The sequence below is a fragment of the Danio rerio genome, chromosome 4 (genome assembly GCF_049306965.1).
Source record: "Danio rerio strain Tuebingen ecotype United States chromosome 4, GRCz12tu, whole genome shotgun sequence".
Lineage (NCBI taxonomy): Eukaryota > Metazoa > Chordata > Actinopteri > Cypriniformes > Danionidae > Danio > Danio rerio.
In genome coordinates, this window is record NC_133179.1 from 13,025,829 (window position 1) to 13,049,619 (window position 23,791).

The 23,791-nt window shown below is 32.2% G+C and overlaps 1 protein-coding gene and 1 long non-coding RNA gene across 28 annotated transcripts in view; one reads left to right on the forward strand and one right to left on the reverse strand.

The window, feature by feature from the left end:
• Positions 1-2,797, forward strand: part of LOC141381603 (uncharacterized) — a 34,635-nt gene extending 31,838 nt beyond the window's left edge. The window contains exons 3-4 of the long non-coding RNA XR_012401994.1: positions 1,303-1,492; positions 1,611-2,797. This is a non-coding gene — a long non-coding RNA (uncharacterized lncRNA). The remainder of the gene's footprint in view (positions 1-1,302; positions 1,493-1,610) is intronic.
• Positions 1-23,791, reverse strand: part of arhgef39 (Rho guanine nucleotide exchange factor (GEF) 39) — a 105,891-nt gene that overhangs the window by 80,854 nt on the left and 1,246 nt on the right. For all 27 annotated transcript variants that reach the window (XR_012401545.1, XR_012401543.1, XR_012401546.1 and 24 more), the window contains exons 2-4: positions 17,091-17,264; positions 13,900-13,994; positions 2,073-2,193 (exon numbers count right to left, since the gene is read on the reverse strand). Coding sequence is in view for 4 of the 27 variants with exons in the window: in XM_073945963.1 (XP_073802064.1) it covers positions 2,073-2,193; positions 13,900-13,994; positions 17,091-17,240 (366 nt within the window). In the remaining 23 variants the exon portion in view is untranslated. The remainder of the gene's footprint in view (positions 1-2,072; positions 2,194-13,899; positions 13,995-17,090; positions 17,265-23,791) is intronic.

Consider the following 23,791-nt stretch of genomic DNA (forward strand, 5'->3'; position numbering starts at 1 on the left):
TATTAATAATATTTCAAAATAAATTGAAACCCTTACTTTAAATCATATTACTAATGCAGTATAACTTTTTAAATGATAAATTGTTGCAAACAAAACATTAAAAATCACATTTATAACACAGCGGAGCTTAATGCCGAATACGTGGTCAGGCAGAATCTGCTTAGTCTGCATTGTCAGGTCACAGTATGTACATTTAAACAAAATCTTAATTTAGACCATTTAATCGAAACATTTTATTCCAGATTTCAACAAACAAAAGTTTACATTTAATTTGAACTGATATCTTGAAATCATCCCCATCATTCTCCATCTGTTCTCAGATAGGATGGCAGGCCAAATCATAGGTTACCATGGGCCATTTTTGGCTCACAAGCCTTAGCATGGGCATCTCTGGTCTAAACAAAATAGACGAAAAGTATGTAATACTCCATAATGCGTTGTAATGCTGCTTGCAGTTTCTGTGTTAACTGTAATATATTGCATGGAGTCTTCAGGATCTTCGCACCTTCAAGATTCTCTAAGAGTCTTTCTACCATTAAACATCTTTGGTCTTCCTTTTCAATCATCAGTAACTGCAATGTCAAATGTTTTCAATAGCTTTCATATGTTAAAGCTAGGATAGCTGTCTGGCATTTGCCCTAAAGTTAAGTGTTTTTAATATTTTTTTGTCAGGTTATGATGTTTCTGTAATACATCTTTCCTATCTGTAGTCAAAATAGGAAAAACGCACAGAAAATGGTAGTATACGTATAATAGCTTTTGTCCAAAATGTGATCCTAACTGAAATTAACCAAACAAATAGGATGATTTAAATGTTAGGATGTTTCTGTAATACACCACCACTGCTCACTTTCTTGCAAAGTCAGTGAAAACTGGAAAGTTCAGCTGATAGTTCAATAGGCTTTGTCAGATAAACAGAAAACAACACCACTAACTGTGAGATATCTGAAAGTGTTTGCTCATTTCGATCAGTGTTGTTTCTTAAATATCTCACTTCTCGTTTCTCAGAAATGATGTAACTCACGAAAAACTGAATTTAGGCTCATTTCAAATAGAACCAAGCAGTCACCTTGCAATTTAGAAAATGATAGGTTGTTCTCTAATTATGACCCCCACTGTATATTCAGCATCAGACACAATTACTGGGATAGTACGTCTACGAAACATTTTAAAAACGCCCCCTCAGTTCACCGTAAATGAACAGAACGCAGACTTTAGCATTAGCCTGCCGCACCGATGATTCTTTAACCGCTAACTGATTCGGTCTAACAAGGAATCAGTCATCCGTACACTTGGGTACAGGTGCCTTGCCGAGGGAGGAGCTAATTAGCAAAGAGAGAGATTCCCCATCGCACTTTTTTCCGGCCGACTGATGGAGGCTGCCCACTTAAGTCAGGCGTAATGAGATGGTAGTGTTGGACCTAATGGTACCGCTGGGCTTTGCCTAGGAGAGATCTGTTTGCACAGAGTGTCATCCATAAGCCTTAATCAGGTAGGTGACTCCATTTTTTTCACCATTCCAGACGTCAATCATTTTGAATGGCGATCTTTGAGTTACTGACCCGACATTGTGTCTTCTTTTCTATTTTTTTTCTCATTCTTCCCACAAGGTTGAGCTGAACAATATGGTACAGCAGTAGGGGGAAAAAAGGTGCCATGGATGAGGAGTTGTACAATGACTTAATCGGTTTGGACTAATTAGAAGTGGAGCATGACATACTGTCAATCCGGTGCATTACCATAGATCTATAATGAATACATATTCATGAATTCATATTGATAGACACAGCCACCAGCTTTATTCCAGATGACCTCTATGCAGGTAAAAGAATGGATTTTCTCTGGAAAGGCCAGGATAGGGGACCTATGTGCTACTTTAATAGCAAATGATTAGACTACTTTCAAAGAGGAATGCATGCTCATAATAACTAATTTATAGCCATGTTCACACTGTCATTACTCAAGGCTGTGCAACACAAAGAGTCCAATGTGAATGTATGGTGGTCAATGCCAAATGCTGTTAACGGAGGTGAAAAAAGGGGTCAGGTCTAACATATAAAGACTGAACTCACCATGAGGACCTTCTTAGCCGTTTGGATGTTGTCAATGTATGTGTTGTACAACTGCAGATGAGTGCAGAACTCCTCGAAACCAATGCCAAACCTCCCCATTTCTAGATGAGCAAGTAGTGTCCTGTTAAGACAAAACAGAAGAGTGAAAATATGATTTGATTTAGGGGGCTTAATTTAATCAGTCACATGTACACACATATATACAGTGGGGCAAGTAAGTATTAAACACATCATTTTTCCTTATTTTTAATGGTGCTGCTGACCTGAAATTTTCACCAGATGTTGATAACGTTTAAAGAAATCCATATATGAAAAGAAAACAAATCTAATTAATTTACAAATTAAGTTATGTGTAATAAAATGAAACGAAACAGAAAAAACGAATTGAACACATGAAGAAAGGGAGGTGTAGAAAGCAGTGAACGCCCAGACAGCAACTGAAATCTCTCAGGAGTTATTCAGAGACCCTTTGCCTCTCGTCTGTGTAAATTAAAATTACCTGCTTCAGTCCAACATCTACATTACCAGGATGATGAATATGAAACCAGGGTGGACATTTCAGCAAGACACTGACAACGTTTCCATCCAAAGATACAAATTAAATTTATGCGAAAAAAACAGGAATATCGCATAAAAGATGTGCAGCACTTCCATCCAACGAATCAAAGAGAATAAAATTGTCACTTTCTGATTATCTGGCGCCATATATTAAAAGCAAAATGTGCAACAACAAAAAAAATCTGGAATTTTCTGCTGTTGGAGAAGCTGCATGAATTTTTTCTTTATAAATAACTTGCACCTCAGAAATGCCGACATGCAATGAACATGTGGTGGCGTGTAAAAGCGTGAGACACGAAGCTCAGACGCTTTTGATTCTAGAGGTACATAACTATATAATAACACTAATACTGAGATGGTTAAGGCGTTTTAGAATGACAAAAACAACATTTCAGATGTTTCACAGCATGCTCAGCCTGCTGGTTTGTCCATTCACACACATTTTTATCATCACATGATCTCTTATAACAAAAATCACATGACTTTTTTTAATGCACATACTAGAATTTGTTTGGTAAAAGTGTTTCCATCGTAGTTTATGTGCATCTTTTCTTATCGAATAAAAAGTTTAACCTACTCAGTTATGCACATACGGTTTTAATGCACATTTTAAAAAAACTTAGGCGCAGCTTGGCGTTTCTGTCAACTGTTTTTTTTATATATATATAACAAATAGGTGGATAAAAACATGGCTGATGAGTTAAAATACATCCAAGGAAACTCTCAAATGGTTTCTGAAAAAGAAAATCAAGCTGTAGAATGGCCCAGCCAATCACCTGACTTAAATCCAATAGAGAATGAAAAATAAAGATCAGATTTGACAGACGAAACCTACAGAACCTTCAAGATTTGTACACTCTGTTGAAGTATGTGAAAAACTCACACCTGAGCAATGCATCTCCCACCACAGCTGCATTACAGCTTCTTAATTAAAACATTCTGTCGGTTTTTATTGAGTTAAAATCACACCAAAACATATTAAAAGGTAAGTGAATTATAACAGCGCTAACTTTTCTGTAACTGTAGTAGTGCTGTGAGTTATTTGTTTAACCCTTTAAAGTGACAAGCTGACAGACAGGTGTGTGATGCGTGAGGCCAGCAAACACAACGTAGCTTTCAGTTAGGATGAACACAGTTTCCATAATTATACGTTATTTATAGATAGAAGTTTATAGTTCTGCATACAACAAACAAAGACTTTATCCTGCTGGAGCCATTTCACTTTACTTTAGGATACATTAATGCAGCTCTGTAGGTCTATTGGAGACATTCATAAATATTCCTAGCCAATCTAATAAATGTTGGAGACATATTTACTACATAAACGCGCTAAATTGCGCTTCAGCAGTGTTTATTTGAGAGCACACAAGAAAATCTACACTTTAGCAGTGTATATTTGAGGACGTGCAAGATGTTTTGTGCACAAACAGAGGAAATTGGCATGCGAGCAAAGAGATTTGCATGCTCGTATTACATAAATGCGATTTCGACTTGTAAAGCCTGGTTTAAACTTCTGCGTTAAGTGACCAGTGTAACCAACGGCGCATGCAACGCACGTAGCTGTGCATTTATACTTCTGCGCGCTGTCTCTGTTGGTCTGCAATACCACTTCCAAAACGCTAGTTGGCAGTGAGGTGTAAATGCGTCTCTGTGTCGAGTTTCTTCGCTGCTGTTTTGTTCTTTCTGAACGCTTCCTGAATGTAAAACTGGCTCAAACTTGCTCATTTTGAGGCAGGAACCGGCGGACGTGCAACAACTTTAACTATGAGGTAAACACAAAACGAAACTTTCCATCCGGAGCTCCTTCACGGGACTCTGAACTTGTAAACAATCGCTCCATTGGGCTCAGGTTACTTGCCCCGCTCTCAGTCCCGCCCAGACTTGTCAGCGCTACCAAGCCAACCAATCACAGAGCTTGCGTTAAGCGTCGTTGCGACATGTAGTTACATTTTTTTTGAGAGGTGCACGTCAGCGATGCTGATGGCCACGGCGTAGGGCTATGCGTCAACGCCGTAGCATACGCGTGCGCTTGATGCAGAAGTATAAATCAGCCTTAATACTACGCACATGACATTTGTCAGTAAAATAACACCATGGGTAGTTGATAGATCTGTGCAAAAGGCCTGCTGCCACAGCTGGAAAAAATCCTAGAGCAAACACTGTAACCTATATTCAAGAATACAGATATTTGTTTTTCATGACTTTTCCAAAACTTTGTGGGTTTTTCGGTTTTTCCAAAACTTTTCCAGGCCAGGAAAATGCCAAAACTCCATGACTTTTCCAGGTTTTTCATGAGTGTATGAACCCTGATATTGTCATTATCACACACAATTACATATTAACGCACGCTGCAGCATTTCCAAATCATCCATAATTAAGTTTTGCCAACTCACCAAATAAATAACAAGCCCCTTATCCACATTTCTACCCCGCAGCCTTGCCAATGCACTCCAAACGCAACGATAACCCTGATACCATTTCGCAAATCAAGGAGCGTCTTGTCACAAATAATGAGGGGGGTTAGTTCAGAGGTAGACGTATTTGCGAAAGGAAGCGTTTTTAGTCAGATTTGTGTGGTGTCATCCAAGGGCCCCCCTCCCCATGGGTGACATACTTATTTGAGACAAGGGTGCCGGGGCCTAGTGCCCAAGGGCAAGCGTGTGGCGCTTTGTAGAGCGAACGCACTCATCGCGAAACCAGGAACAAAACAAGGCGTTCAAGAGGAAAGCAAGAGATGGTGCTCCAGCTGTCAGGCACATTAGGGTGACATGGGTATAATTCAAGGGTGAGGGTGTTGACACTTGTGAGGGAGCTTATTATCCAAACTAGCGCACATACATACCGCTTAGACCAAACAGAAAACACAGGTACGGATAACGCGCGCGCTCACACTCTCCCTAATGATGTTCCCTGAGACTTTACGTTCTTTACATGCTGGAGGAAGAAGCGTTTTGCGGTTGAAGTTGATTTAAATAGATTTTAATGAAGTTGCAAGCCTAGGTAGCCTCTGTTCATAATCAGGAGATGCCGGAGCAGCCGAGAGACTTCTAACGAGGGCAAAGGGCGGGACAAACAGTGTTTCCTTTTTCCTCCTCACAGCCAGAGGCTATTATGATAAATATGAAATTATGACTTACATTTTTTATGCTCTTTTTTTAAGGCAATTAAATGATATGGCCGTCAGGAAGATGACAAAAATAGCATTAGCATTCCTCCTGTGTCACGTTCATCAACATTAAAGACGACATTTCAGGAAAATCAGACTTTTTTCCTCCATGTTTAAGTGTTATAATTAGGTTCCCAGTGCATCTAACCCACAACTCAGTAAGTTTGTTTTGTAAGTCTTTCTTTTCAAGCAATAAAAGTGTGACATTTAGATTTTGATTTCATACTTATGTAGGAAGGGGATATTATTTGAATATGATTTCCCTTAAAGGGGACCCATTATGCCCCTTTTGACAAAATGTAAGGTAAATCTCTGATGTCCCACTCGAGCGCGTATGTAAAGTTTAGCTCAAAATACTACACAAATTATGTTTTATAACTCGCTTTGACCCTAATTGTGCCATTTTGGTGCCTGTCACTTTAAATTCAAGTGAGATTGTGCTCCCAGCCCTCTATTCAAAAGAAGGTGGAGCTACAAATGCCTGTGTCAGCATAGTGGCAGATTCGAAAACAAGACTAAGGTCCTATGCTAATGAGGGAGAGATCGTCACTAATGGCTGGTACCTTCCCCTTCTGATGACAAAAAGAGTTTCTGCAGACTACTTTTATGAAGTGTTATTATAAAAAAGAAAATTTATATTTTTTACCATTAAAAGCTTGTTATATTCAGAGACCGCTGCTAAACAACTGCCATAATCACTTCACGATTATTCTTTTAAAGATCGGGATCTCAACACCCACGCAACATAAATTATAAATGATGGTGATTTGCATACGTTTATTAATTCTAAAAGATTCAGTGCTTAAAGTTAGTTATGAACTTACAGTCAAATAACACAGAAGTACAGGAAAAAACAGTTTACAGTTTCTATAAAACTATATGCATTATAGTTCTATATGCATTTACCTTCACGCTCAAAATGAAAGTCGTAGGCAGCTATAACATTATTTAATCAATAGGTGGCAACAACCAGCACAGAAAAATAAGCCACTGAATAATTATTCAAAAATGACACATCTAGAAAGTTTTATGAGTGAAAAACTGAGACTAAAAATAAATATGCATTGTATAAATTATAATGTTAGATTTATACATTTAGCATCATGAGCAACATTAGAGGTAACAGTGAATTTTTCACAGCGCTGAATATTTTACAGTTTATTTTAATTTAATTATTTTAATTTAATCTATTTAGTTGACTATTTCTATTTTTTATTGTTAATAAATTTACAGTTTCTAAATTCTGTTTGTCAAACGTTGCTTGTGGTACTGTTTATGTAATAAATGGAAAGCAAATTACATTTCCCGATCTGTGACTAAAACCATAATGTGATCTGAATTATGAGATTTGTGATCTGTTACACCACTACACAGCACCACTACAGTATCTGCATGTCGATGTATTTGCTACAGCAGCTGCACTGTAAAAAATATATATTATTTAACTTTATTTTTAAAAAGTGGGTAAATTTCTTCAATTTTGAAACGATTAATTAACTTTAACTTTTAAAAAAATTAATTAAGTATTACACCTTGTGTTGCTGTTCATTCTTACTCTTTGGCTATGTTAGATTGACTTGTTTTGTTGTTTCTGGTGTGTCAGAACAGCTGTAATGGCTCCGCCCTCCTACAGAAAGCAGCGGTTCATTTATTTGCATTTAAAGGAACACACACAAAAACACCTTTTCTTTTTCTCACACCCGAAGATATATCCAAATATCTGAGAGCTATTTTAAACACAAACTTCACAGACACATTCTGGGGACACCAGAGGTTTAGTTATCATTCATCATATGAACATGTCTCTTTTATTCTTAGTGTTTGCAATATCCTGAGCATAAACTCAACCAACGTGGCACCATTTGTGGTAGAACTGAGGAAAGCTAATTATCATCAATAAACAGTTAGCAGCAAAGCCATAGCAGAGTTGTTGGTTTTGTATAAAGACCTCCTCCTCCCCTCAAAAGTGACAAATCAGATACTATTTGATCTCCCACACCACGTTTACTGTCATTAAGATGCACTTACTCACAATATTTATCTCTCAAATGTCTTTTTGATTCTGTGCTGCTTAGTGATCGCTAACTTAAAAGGGTTGTCACTTGTTACGATGTATACTGGGATAATTGGGTTGCTCCCACTTTTGCCTTATACTCCTCTCGTCATAATTCTGATCAATGAATGGCAGCAGAGGAGCAATATATTCAAGTTTTGTTTGTTTGTTTGTTTAGAAGCGCTTAATGAATCCTGGATGTGTTTACCCACCCAAGAGAAACATATGACGTGCAAACATTGAACTTCAAAACAACTGCATCTGATTGTTTTACACTTAAATATAGCTGACGGACATATTTGATATCTTAAAATGTCACTGCATTAAACATTTGAGGCTGCCATAATGTTTAAGGTTTTGACTTTAATCGTTTAATTTGTTTCTGTTTTTAATAAAATGGGTTGCACCTTAATGACACAAAGACTGTAAAAACTACAATACATTCAAATCGAATAATCAATGATAAAAATTATTTTAAGTAGGTATTTTAAGTAATTGTTATATAATAAATTAAATGTATAAATTAAATTAATTCTAAAATACATAAAATTGTTTTGCATTTGCTCATAAATCATTAGAGCTTATAAAAAGTTGCTAAAAGTAGGAATGTCTAAACACTATAGAAGTTTGAAAGTCGCAAAATGTATCAAATATATTACATGTATACGTAATTAATTTATCCTTAGCTCATGTAATTTGGTGGGAAATAAAAGTAGAAATCCACAAAAATGTTCAGGTTACTCTTTTTCCCACACAACGCAAGTTAACTAGCTGCAATTAGGCTCAACAAATATTAATACAGCAATATAAACGGAGACTTTCTGAAGCTTTTTAATAAGTTTAAGACAAATAATCCAAAAATGTATTAAGTTAAATGGGTTCTTTAAGGCTAAAATTGATAACAATTTCTAAAATTCTGACTATGAAGTACAACCTAGCATTCACCTTCTGCCCTGGTGCTCTGTTTTCCCATGTCACACAACTAGTCCAAGATAAAAAGTGATGATTTTCGCTAAGGATTGAAATAACCTTCGGCAGGCAGTGCGGATATCAACATGCATCTGAAGAAGCTTCCTGATAACGATGTGCTTTTGGAGTACGCGAGCACTTTATTCGTTTTAATCAGTCAGCCAGCGCTGTCTGTTCACAGATCTAAATTGAGAGACTGCCATTACGCTTCACCCGGCACTTCAATAACCGATTCTAATGATGATATATGGTAACCGAGCGCCGATTTATCCAATACATCGGCCTCTGAAATTCAGCCCTCCATCTTCATTCAGCCACTGTTTGTAGAGAGGCCCGTCAATCAGCCATTGATGGGAGCCCCGGGGACCAACGGTGATTCATTATTCACACAATTTTATGATTCTCCATCAAGCGAGGCTGGATGAAGCCTTCAAAGACAGTCAGTTTGGCGATTCAAAATATGTACACATGGGTAGTTGACAAACAGGCAGTAAAAAAAAAATTAAAACATCATTTTTAAAGACATTTTTGAAATATGAGGGGTCAGTAACTTTATTATTATTTTTTTTTCAGTTTTATTATTTACTTTGTACTGCACTGTAAAAATGGCCTATGGTAGATAACAAAGCTTAAGAAAAAACACTCTTAATAATATACAAAAAGCTTGATATAGTGCTATTTATTTTATATGAAAATATGAATTATATATTTTTCTCCATGACTTGTTGGGTACTTTAACTGAATAGGGGTGTCACACCAAGCACAATGGTGCCACTATATTAAGTGGCTTTAACTTATATGTACTTGAATTGAAATAAATAATTTGTTACAATGTACTTGCTGTGTAAATTCATGTTTTTATATAGTACTTAAGCTTGATTAAATACTTACATGTAAATATATCTGTAATAAGTTTTTGCAATTACGTTTAAAATTACACTGTTGACCATCCATAATATCTTAACCCACCCTTAAACCTTTCGATATCACCAAACTTTTCTCTAACCCTACCCGTATCCCACCACAAGAGCACCAGAAATATTCTGCAGTACATTATGAACACAATATCTATACTGTATTTATATTTTGATGCAAGTATATATTAGTTAATGACACTTAATATGAAGTGGGACTAAACTTTTATAGTTGTTGCAAAAAAGATAAATATGCTCAGAGTGTGCATTTCATGGGCTTCAGTCAGATGATCTTGGTGTCCTTCAACTTGGGGCTGGGCGATATGGCAGAAATGCAATCTCGATAATTATTTTCCATCTTGAACGATAACTATCTATTTTTATTTTTATGAGTTGTTAATGCTTCCAGATTTAAAAGAGCATCCCAGCAATGACTGAAGTCACAAATATTAGAGGGTCCTTTAAACGGCATAACATTTTCGGTCGATAAATGTTCGGTTTCTCTAGAGTTAACACACTTTTGGATTCCCATTGTTGCAAATTTCTGAGGTGTGATTGGCACTTAGATCAATATAGAGTAAAAAGTCAAGAGCTTATCATTGTTATTAACATAAATTTGATAGCGATTCAATATAATATTGTTTATCAGCCCAGCCCTACTTCAGTTAATTAAAGTTTTCCGTGGGATTGCAGATTTAATAAATGTCACACCAGAGGACATGGTTTTCAGTCACAAAATGTATCAAGTTTCTTTGTTTATATACAGTAAAATCCAAATTATTAGCCCTATAGTAGTATCATCAGTTAATATATCTTGTATTATAAAATATTATTTACTGTCATCATGACAAAGATAAAAGAAATCAGTTTTGAGCTATTAAAACTATTATATTTAGAAATGTGTTCTTTCCGTTAAAACAGAAACTCTGGAAAATCTTCTTTCCATTAAACAGAAAGTAGGGAAACAAATATACAAGGGGCATATAATTTAGGAGGGCTAATAATTCTGACTTCAACTGTAGATGGATACAAAATATTGATGGAAATAAAATTTCCTAAAATAGCCACTAGTAAAATTAAACCTGGCTTTTTATTAATGAATTTACAATTTTCATTTAATTTATATTTAATTTAGCTCAAAAAAAAAAAAAAAATATTTAATTAAGAAGCATCTCTATGAAAGACGAAGAAACGATTAACCCTTTCCTGCATTTTAAATGATGACAAATCGAATTCGATTTCATTTGGTCAATTTTGTAAATTCGTCAACAACCCATATACACAACAAAATCCGCATCTAAAGCCCTGCAATGTAAGATTTAAAAGACAAATTTGGGAAATCCTAAAAGATTCCTGACATCCTAGGCTAAAATCTGTGATCTTTGATTGTTGCGATCAGATTTTTCCTCCAATGAATTTCTGACAGTGTTAGAAGATAAGACACTTTCCTGCAGTGTGACAACAGCTGGTTCAGTCCAAGAAGCAATGAGAGCATCGAATTTGATGACGCAATCCATATGACAATTCAAATGACCGCAGGGAAATGTCAAAACTGTTTTTTCCTTCCTGCTATTATTATTAAGACACGCTGTGTGCAAAATTGCCGCTACAGATTGTTTATGTTTGTTGCGTTGAATTATTTCAGAACGCGGGATAGTAAAAGTTCCACAGGTGGATGACGTCAAACTCTTCGTTGTCTTCATTGTCATGCAGTCTGACATTATGATAGCTGAGATCTTAAGAGTCTGACATGGGAGCCATGTTCATGCAGTCTGACATGCTACAATCATTCAGGATTATTAAAAAAAACAGAGTGTGAGCCGGCCTTTACGCAAACTTCAGCCAGTTCACCACACTCCAAAAATGACTTTTGTTTCTTGTTCAAAATACTGAAATAAAATGAGCTGAATCAACACAATTCTTGAGGTTTTCTACCTACACTCATGAGCGATGATCCCTCGAATGCATCGTTGAAGGTCTGTAGAAAAGCTAAAAGTGATTTCGCTGGGTCTGTTGGACACTTCGAGAGGGATTCTGCTTTTCTACGTTTGCTTGCTGCTTTCAGATGTGCTACATCAAAACACAAAACGCTTCACGAGAGCTTTTTGCGCTTCAGATAAAAATTAACCAGAACAGGCTTCTTGACACCTGTGAGTTAATTTGTTGTTAGTCTGCCCCGGCTCGGCATTGGGCAGATCAATGCCGACTGCTCTTCAGGCCAGTTTTTCTGATGTATTATTTCATCTTCCAGCGACTTCAGCTTTTCATTTGCTCAAGCTGTCATAAAGGGCCCTCAAGCAGAGTGTCTAATCGTCTGTGCGCAGAAGAAGAGCTGCAGCTGGGCTTCTCGACTTAGCATGAGCGATTTATCACTGGTTTAAATAAATAAATAAAGACGCATCATGAAATTAAAGTAGACTCAATTTTGTTTAATGGTTAGCAACACTTTGAGGGTGTTGTATGTGACTAATCATCTTGCTTTATATGATCTCAATGTATAGTTTGGAGGAGTTCTGTGTATTAATTCTGTTTTGCCTGTATGTATGTTTTTTTTTACTTTCTAGGTGTCTGTAGAAAAAAAAGTAATCTAAAAATCTTGGATGATCTGAGGGTGAGTAAATTAAGAACAAAAATTCTATTTAATTTATTCTTATTTCAGTTTTAGCTATTTTAACTTATTTCAATGAGTATGATTATCTGAAGTATAACATTTATTTTTTTTATTTTTCATATATATTTTTTCCAGTAATTTTAGCCATATTGAAGAAAAAGATTTGAAGTGTTAGTTTACAATAAAAACATTGCACCGTAGTAAAATCTATTTCTTGGTGTATTGATGTTGCTTTCCTTAAGATAATATAAACAGAATATAAATATTAATCCATGTTAATTTGTGTTTAATTGCTTAAGTAAAAAAAAACTTTAATTATTATTATATTATTGTTATATATATTATATATTATATTATTGTTATATATATTATATGTGATATAATAAATAAATAAATAAATAAAGGTTTATTTGCCACCATGCAAAAAATGTAAGATAAATAAAATAAATTTTATTTAAATACATTAAAAGTAATTTGAAAATAAATAAATATTTTTTTTATTAAAATAACTTGGTAATAAATTAATTAAAATATATAAAATAAAATATTTTTTTTTATTTGATTAAAAATAAGCTTAATTTTATAAAAAAATAAATACATACATAAAATTTGTGTAAATTAAATTAATTAAAATGTAATTAAATTGAAAATAAATTAAATAATAAAAGTTAAATAAAAATATTAATTAAAATAAAATGTATTGAAATTATATATAAATTAATAAAAATATTTTTACATTTTATAAAAAAATTTTATAAAATCACAAAATAAAAATAAATAAATAAAAACATCAATATTAAATGAATAAAATAAAGTTAAAATAAATTAAAATATATTTATATATAAAATAATCTATAATATATATAAAAAGTATAAAAAATGCAAAACAATATTATGATAGTCTCAACAAGGTTGCATTAATATGATCAAAATACAGTAAAAACTGAAAGTCAGCATATTAGAAGACTAATATAATGATGCAGAAAATGAAACCTATCACAGGAATTAATTGTATTTTAAAATATATATTAAAATAAAAAACTTTTGATCAAAACCACAGGATCTGCAAGAGATGTTTCATGTTGTCTTTAAATTAAGCTATAATCAAGTATATAACTGCTGAATTTGCTACAGTATAGTGTTGAAGTCAGGTGATAACACTGTAATGAACACAATGATAATGAACGCTTTCATTAAAAATGCATTGTTAAAACCTCAGCGATTCTGAATGCTTATTTTTATCAACCCATAAGGCTCTGAAGATGCAAACGGTGGCATTATGAACACCGATGAAGCAGGATAATGTGAAAAAAAAAAAAAAAAAGTGCAACTGTAAGCCCAAACCCAGCAATCGGCATTGATTGGCAATCCAATTAAAAAGGAAAAACATGAGATAAGACAATCTCCAAGTTCTCCAAGTTGATTCTCCTGTTAGACCCCAATTAATACCATCTCGTCTTTTTTTTTTTTTTTTAAACGGTATCAAAGTCCGCCACCCTCAGCTGTCTCTTTCCCCTGAGCGTAAAGATTCACTTAATTATTTAAAGGATACTTACTGGTTTATTAAATGAATGGATTTAATTGAACTGAAGATGCTTTCTCTAATGTCCTGCCTGAGGGTTCCTTTGGCCTTCAAGATCTCCACAAAGTACTGGTGAAGAGAAAGATAGAGGAAAATTAAATTCGCAGACGCCACTCGTTCATGACTCTTCATCTTGGCACCTTCTCGTCTTTTTCGTACCCTTGAGACAAAGCCAGAGCAAAATCTGTGGAGATCCCAGTGTTTCACAGCAATGACATCTCAATTACCTTCATATGAGAGGAATTTTTTTATACATCTTCACCACAGGAAGGAGAATGTGTGTGTGTGTTTTTTTTATTGAAAAACATTTGGTTTTTGAATGCTTAATTAGAAACGGGCATTTGAAAACAATGAGACGTGTGGTTTGGTAGACTTGCTTTTCAAGTTCAAACGTATAGTTATTATGATGTACATAATTTGTAGAGGTGAGGCGAGCGTATTTCGGTGTATATAATAGACAGCAAAGGCTTCCAGGATCTTGAAAGGTAAAACTAATTAGCCGACACATAAAGCTTTAAACGGAGTGTAAACCTTGGACTTTCAAAAAAAAAAAAAAAATAAGAAAAAGTAATGGAAAAAAAAAAAGAAAAGAAAAAAAGCTATAATTGTGTAATAACCTATATTAATTCATTATTAAATGTAATTATTTCAGAATTTTTCCAGGATTTAGGATATAACATAATAAATGATTATATTTATTAATGCAATCTTCTTGGTTTCAATGATTAATAATGAAGCATTTAACATAATGTATACTAAAATTAATACAATAAAATGTAATAATATTTGTATTTTTTTTTTTATATTTGAGTATATATCTATATAACCAATAATAAACAAAAAATTCTATGTAACATTTAATTTATTTTAACTAAATAAATGAAACTTATAAAGTAATATTGTTTAGTATTTATATAGTAATAATAATAATAATTAGTATATTTATAAAAGTAAATAAATATATAAACATACACAATATATAAAAGCTATTAATTATAATAATCTATATAGAATTATTACATTTAATTACTTCTGAATTATTTCAGATTTAAGATAACATATTAAATGATTATATGTATTAAATTAGCGCAATGTTTTATATTTCAATGATTAATGATGAAGCTTTTATGAACATAACTCATACTAAAATTAACACAATAAAATGTAATCATGTTTGCACTCTTTTTTTATATTTCATTATATATCTATACACTTTTAAATATAAAAATTTAATGTATCACTTAAATTAGTTTAACTAAAATTAAACCAATAAATTAGAATTATATTCAGTATTTAGTCCAGGAGTATTAATAACCACTATAATATTAATAATAAAAATAATTAAAAAAACAATTGTAATCATATATTTGATATTTATAAATAAAACTAAATAAATATATAAATAAACATACACAATAAACATAAAAGCTATTATTTGTAATAATTTATATAAGAAATATTCAATCACTTTTATTATTTTTTTAGTATTATTTTTATAACATATTTTATATTTGTTTAACACTTAATAATCTAAAAATTAAATGTAAAATTTTAATTATTTTAACTAAATAAATTAAGCTAATAAAGTCATATTATATTTAGTATTTAGTGCAGAAAAAGTTAAAATGATTATAACAACAACAATAATAATAATAAAAATAATAATACAAATTTGTATATTTATAAATAAAAAAGGTAAATAAATATATAAATAAACATACACAATAAGAGCTACAATTTATAATCTACATAAAAATATTACATTTGATTATTTCAGAGTTATTAGATCAGATTTAAGATACAAATTATCAAATGTTTATATTTATTACATTTGTGCCGCCTTTTACATGTAATTGATCAATAATGAAGCTTTTAAATAACTCATACTAATATGAATACAATCAAATAAATTATTTTTTTTATTTTAATAAAAACAAAACATACTAATCTAAAAATAAAATGTACATTTTCAATAATTCAAAATTAAATAATTATACTTTTAATATTACCATAGCCATATTTTTTCATTAATATTTATGCTCAATATTTATTAAAAATAAGCCATTAGTAAACAATTCTTATTAGCTATATTGTGTTTTTAAATGCAAGCACTGCTTATGAGGAAATACAAGACCAGTACAGAAGTAACATGAGTGCATATTTATGGTTACTCACAATAAACTAAATAATATGCACAGCTTGAAAACATTGAGGTCTTAAAGGTAAAACTAATTAGCCCTAAAATAAAAGCCTTGAACAGGTTATAAAGCTTGAATTTCAAAAGAAAAGCCATGTGATGGTGTCAAGGACCACTCAATAACCAGAAAACCTTGTACCACTCAAACAGCTCTCCAAGATAATTAGAATTTCAGATTTGTATTAATTAGCAAACTCTAATGATTAACATGACTGCGTTTCTGCTCTCCAGGATGAATGAATAAATGCAGTGTAGACTAGTGTTGTCATCATACTGGCATTTGTAACTTATATAAGATATTGATAGTCCATACCATGTTTGATCCCACAGGGGAAATATTGCCACATCGTTAGTTACATTTACAATATTTATGCATGTCTAAATCTTTTTACACCCATGTTATATCTTCAAGCATGGCTAAGAATTAGAATAGTTAAATTAAGAATAGTTACGATTGGTCCAGTCAGGGCAGTTGTTAAAATTTTCACTTGCCCCGCCAAATCTTTTGACTAGCCCAGCTTAAAAATAATCAATATATTTCATTGTAAATGTTGAAAAAAGACATGGACTTTTCAATTAAGTGCTTTTTGATTACAAAAAAATACGTTAACTCAGTAATTCATAATAAACATAAAATTAATAAAATATTTAGTATTTAGTGGAGGAATTTTAATAAAATAATAATAATAATAATAATAATAATTATTATTATTATTATTATTATTATTATTATTATTATTATTATTATACATTATAATAATACATTATAAATAAATAAAAATAAATATGTAAATAATTTGTAAATAAAAGTTAATAAATAAGTCAATAAATATTTAATTTATGATAGATAGATAGATAGACAGACAGACAGACAGACAGACAGACAGACAGACAGAGTATAGTTTCAAATGACAATATGTGTATGTGTGTGTGTGTGTGTGTGTGTGTGTGTAGAGAGAGAGACGAACCGTGACCACCAGTTCCAGCTGTTGACAGTATCTCTGCTCACTCTGGATCATCTCTCGGGCCGTGCGACTCCTCTTCCTCTCCCAGCGCTCTCTCTGCTCCTGAATACTGCGGCCGCTCATCGGGCTCAGTGGACTCGGAGAGAAACTCATGACTCCAGATCAGTATGTTACTACCTACAAAACAGAACAAAAAGCCATACAGATGACTGCTTGATCAATACAGCGAATTAATAAACAGCAAATGAGGTGCATAAACAGCACTTTTATTGAGTTTGAATAATTTTGAACATAAAATAATAGAATAATACTCATCCATACATTATTGAGAAGTTTTTAAAATTATTTATTACTTTATTAAAGTTTATTGCATGTTGTTTCTGAAACTCTTCCATTTTTGGATTTTATTTTATGATAATTAGATATTCATACTAATTAGATATTAGTGGTGGGCAAAGATTAATTGCATCCAAAATAAAAGCTTATATTGGGATACAAGATATACTGTATGTGTGTATGGTGTATATATTTAATATGTATAAATACTTACATTCTTATTTATACTTAGTTATCAATACATATGTATTAGATACAAATTATATATATACACATTTAAATATCTATGCAAAAAAAGTTTGGTTTTTAGGTTTATGTGTGTATTACATGTAGATAATAAATAAATAAATAAATAAATAATACATATGTAATAAACCCACATATAATGCACACATATAATAATAAATAAATAATAAACACACATATATTATATCAAAACTTTTATTTTGAATGCAAATAATTGCGCGATCAATCTTTGTCCAGCTTTGCCCAATTTTTATTTTATTTTAAATTATTATAAAATTTAGTTTGATAGATTTTTTAGATTACTTCAACTGAATTTCATTCATTAATCAGTGATCAATTCATTTTAAAATATATTTATTAGAAATTAATATTAATAAATAATGAATAATAAAATAAATATTGAAAGCCTTATATCTCCAGAAGCCTTATAAATAAATTGTATTGTTTAGCATATTCCCCAACTTTAACACCACACACCCAGAAAAAAAAAATCTATATTTTGACATTTGCAAATTACAATCGATACGTTAAAATAACCAAGCAAATGCCATTGGCTGATTATGAAGGACGAGCAGTGACTCAGTCCCTACTGAATTCCTAATGACAAACAAACAACATATGCAGAGGGTAAGCCACCAATTAAGAGAAGCCGAGCCTACACACACTCCCAACAACACACACTCTTGATCTATGACTTAGTATGTGCTTTCTGTCTCTCTAAAGTCTCGGGATCGCGTCTCGTTCCCCCTAGCCGACGGTGCCGTCCCTGGACTCCAGGGTGTCCTCTGTGCACTGCCTCATTAGTGTCAACTCTAATGGAGCGTCAGGGCCAGAAAGAGGAACGAGACCAACACTTTAACAGCAATTAACCCTTGTTCCCTCCCGAGGGACGCCGGCATCAGCCCTTCTATAACACACTGTAAACAAGGCAAGACGATCAACCCGGAAAGACTAAGAGGGCACGCCAGCCGCTCTGCATATAGTTCTGTTTTAGTGATTCTATAATACACATATTTTCTGTCACTTTTTTAAAATACAAATCGTATTACAGCTGGATTGTTTGATCTAATCGTTTTAAAAACATATATGGACTAAGATGGAAAATTGATAGGAAAAATGGATAGGATTGTGAATGCTGAAAGGTACAGACAAATTGTAATGCACATCCCTTATGGGAAAAGAAAGGTAATAAAAGGCATAGGGTTGTCGTGATCCCATTAATTCATCTTACTACTCTATACCAGCTTAAGTATCATGATACCAAGTAGTATTGAATTACTATAACTCATAACTCAAATTATAAAATAAAATTGTCAGAAATACTTTATTTTACATGTTATATTAGGTCTTGAATTTAATTCATAATTCCCTTAGTATTAAAAAAAAAGAATGATTTGCATGTCACTTCACCTAAAATTTATTAATTCTTTTTATTTTGTAGATAACTGGCCAACCAAAAAAAAAAAAAAAAAACATTAAAATAAAGATACAAATAATACCAAATGAAATTTGTACAAAAATAGCATTTTTAGAACAAAATTAGGCTACATAAGATTTAAAAATACCTAAAAACTGTTTCATTGTTTTCCTGTAGCTATTTTGGAATTTTAATCTATTGTTTTTTTTTTTTTTTTTCAGTCTTATCAGGTAATATTCATTCATTCATTTTCTTTTCGGCTTAGTCCCTTTATTAATCCGGGGTCGCTACAGTGGAACGAACCGCCAACTTATCCAGCACATTTTTACGCAGCGGATGCCCTTCCAGCCGCAACCCATCACTGGGAAATTGTCAGGTAACAATCCAAAGTAATTCAGAACTTTACTTTGTAAGTCGTTCTTTTTAAGAGATTGTCGCGATTGTTGTAGCTACAGAATCATATTGAGAGAAACAGAAATGAACCGATTCAGATGTGCGTTTGAAACGTCAGAAAACGTGCAACCTTAAAGTGCTTCACAGACTATTGAAATAAAATTGTCTATTGTTGCACAAATGTGTGAGCATTTTAATGACTTTTCCATATCCAACCTTATCTATTGTAGATAGACCGTTATTGATGATGCTACCGTTTACATACGACAGTGATGCCGCCAGTATTTTGAAGCCATAGTATCGCGATACTACCATAGTACTGGTAAACCATGCAACCCTAAAAAGCCATATGAACAGAGTCTACACATAAATATTATTAATTTATAAATTTAATAAGTTTAAATGCCATAAAAATAGTTTGTTTTAATGCGCGTTGCCTATGTATTCATCATTATTATTATTATTATTATTATTACTATGATTATTATATCATTATGTATGTGTAAATTTGTGTATTTGTGTAAATCTATATTGTCACAATAATCAATATATCAACTTATCCTGCAATACTTAAACATGAACTCAATTTTTAGTGTTGCAAAATTTATTTACAAATTCAAAAATAATGGTTGAAGCCATTTTACAAGCACATTTACATTTGACTTCACTTCAAAATGACATTTTAGGGTTTAACTAGGTTAATTAGGTTAAGTAGGCAAGATAGGGTAATAATTAGGCAAGGTATTGTATAACAATGGTTTGTTCTGAAGACTATTGAAAAATGTATAGCTTAAAGGAGCTAATAATTGTGACCTTAAAATATTTTATCATGACAGGCCTGGACAGCAGGTAACTTCTAAGATAAAAAAAAAAAAAAAACAGCAGATGAAATACAAACAGTCATGAAATGGTCTTCACAGAGTCCAAACCTAAATATTATAGAGGCAAAATGGGATCACCTGGGCAGAAATAAAAATTTCCCATTTTTCAGCTTGTACACCATAAAAAAAGGCTGGGTTCCACACAAACGATTTGTGTTAGGACAACATGAAGGAATGAAGTTAACTGTTTTATGTTCAATCAACTTAAATTTGTGAAAACGAATAAGTTGTCCCTTCAAAAAAACTCAATTTTCAAAATTAAAATTTTTTTTTGAGTGTATCTTCATATAGAGACTTGAAATTAAATATGGACATATTTATGGACAAATATACTGTATATAAACAGTACTGTGTAAAACTGATTATTTTGTTTTTCTACAACATATAACTCGATATGCATACAATGTCTTCAGATGATTTGAAAAGCTATAATGGGAAAGATTTTTTAATATTAGATCGATTGGGATGATTTTGTAGGGGGGTGATTTTGCATAAAATGAAAAAAAAAATGACAAGCATAGACAAATAGAATATTATAAATGGAATTTAACTAAGCAACTTTTTAGTTTTCAGGGCAGTCAAACAGTATTCAGATCCAGTGAGTCTTTGTTGTATAAATAATTAAACAATTCATCTTCATTAAATCTAAAAACATTAGAATTTATAGTGCCCGAATGCTTTGAAAATAATGTGAAATGCTCAGTCATAGGCCCTAAAAATACATGCAAATGAAAAAATATTACTCTACTATGGTTCAATTTTGTAATGGCTAAACAAATCATATGTTATATAATCCTGACTCATCATCACTCGACATTGCACATCCAGCTATGTGACTATAGCGAATATGCATGCACATTGCAATGTTGATGCTGAAACAACATATTGTGCAGCCCTTGTACAAAGCCTCCATAAACACGTGAAATGCATTCCCTGAAGTTACGATTCGAACCCCGTGCAGCCTCTGCGTTAGAAGCCCCAGTCCATTTTTTACCAGCAACCTACTGTAAATTGCATCACTCCCGACACTCAAATAGGCAGTCAATTTGGAGAAGTATTGCAGCATTTTAGGCCCAGTGAAGCCAATTAAAAGGCAGCTGAGGAGGACTGGGGTCAGGAGTATCTAGTTAAGAAGACTAAATATGGAGCAACCGGCAGGGTTTGTTTGCATAACTCAGCGCTTATATTAAAAAAGGCCACTTTCTGTTCTTCACAATAAGGTTTGCGCTCACATGTACAAGTATGAGCAGATAACTGTGGTTTGGTTTCTTTACAAACACACTTTCATTCAAATATAAAGGTGATGAGGCACTGACAAAACAAAATATACCAACATTTTAGGATATATATATATTATAAAAGTTTTGCACTAGGCATGGGACAATAACCATTTTCAAGGTATATCACGGTTTGGAAAAGTCAAGGTTTTGAAAACAGTATTAAAACCTATCTCCACCAGGATCTCCAGATGAAAAGATATCCAAAGATACCATTTTAAATTCTAAAGAAATCTTTTTGAAACTAATGAAGACAGCAGAAGTCAATGATTGATTTGAATTATTTAGCCTGACATGTTTACTGTTCTTAAATATTTAATTGTTTCTAAAAACAAAATATACTGTGATTAAAGGGGGAAAAGTTGTTGTTTTCAACCTAGACATTTAAAAGAACTTATTTTAGAGTGGTAATAACAAATGCAGTAAAACCGTGATATTTTTATCCCAGGTTATCATATTGTCAGAATCTTATACCGGCCCATGCCTTTTTTGGACACAGCAATGCATTTATGAATAGTTTGATCAGTTTGTTTAAAAACAGATTAATTCAAGAACACAGTGTTGCAAAATTATTTCCATTGACAAAACCAAACTGATATTTATTATGACTTAATTATAATTGACTAATTATAAAAACTTGTATAAAATAAATACAACATTTGTTCACTTGTGATATCCAAAAAACCACATTCTTGCTTGTAAGATTTCTTCACTATATATTTTAAACAAAAAAAAAATCTAAAACTTTTACAGGGATATTATAATGATGCTGTGAACCTTTTAAACTCAAGATTATACTTTTTTTTTTTTTTTTTTTGCAAAGTGTGTGACATAATAATGTCAGTTCCAGCCTCAATTAAACTAAAATGACCATTTTATTTATCACAATAAATTGCACATTGTTGAAGAAGCAGCAATTTTTGGCACTTCCATGGGCTAAAGACCAATGACGTGACATTTGCAGTAAAATCTCAAAACATGAATTCAAAGAGAAAGTATATAATGTTATATTGAAATATCTGTTTATATTTTCCAAAACTACTAATCACAGAGTTATGAGAGCAGAAAAATATTAATCTGTAAACATTTTTATATATTAAATGAGGAAAATAAATATGCGTTATGGATGTGACCAAAAAAGTCAGAGAGTTTACAATCTATACACAACTTTGTAGAAATTCTGTGAATTAAACTGCACAACCCAAAAGAAACGATGATAATCAGAAGGATAAGAGCCGGCTCTCTATAGAGCATAAACATTTGATTTGATTTTATTTGAGATTTTTTGTAATTATGAGGAAAAAGCTTTGTTATAGATGTGACATCTCTCCATTATGGATGTGACGGATATGAAATTGGCACTGGTCTTATTTGTGTAAATTAAATATAATAGTTTAAAAACATTGACAGATACATTTCAGAGTAATTTTAAAGCACAGCAAAATACTTGCTTACACAAAAAAAACAAAAAAACGTTTCCATTTTTTGGAGAAAACTTTTTTTTTTATGGCAAGGTTAATGTTTGAATTGAATTGCTCATATATGGTAAAACTAATGACATCATTAATCTATATTAATGTAATCATACACGCACTCCAAGGAACAGACCAGTCACAACAAAAAAATCTGACATATCAGAGCAGAATATTTCTCAGAAAGGAGAATTTTAAATTAAAGAAACCAGATTCTACAACAAACCATTTCAGACACTCTAAAGTAAACAAACTGTTTTTTTTTTTGTGCCAAACTTCTTAATTGATAAAAAAATTAAGTAACAATATATAATTATAATAAATAATTAAATAATAATATAATTCCAATAAGATACTCATCAAGCAAACGGATGTTATGATGCTGGATTGCAGCAAGTTTTACTCCACAAACAACAACAACTAGTTCATTTAACATTTCAAAAACATTCAGATTCCCTATAGAGATTGCATGAGTTTTGCGTGACTTTTTAAGATTTTTCCTCATTTCCATGCTCGTTGCAGGCATATTTGGAGTTGTTTTTTAGGTATTCCATCATAATTGTGGAAAAACTAATTGGATTTGCTTTGACCCTAGGCATTGATTGAAAATATAATAGAACGAATCTAAATAATTAGAATTAGCAAGTCAGGTTTATTTTTATATTTTTATATTTTCTTCAGA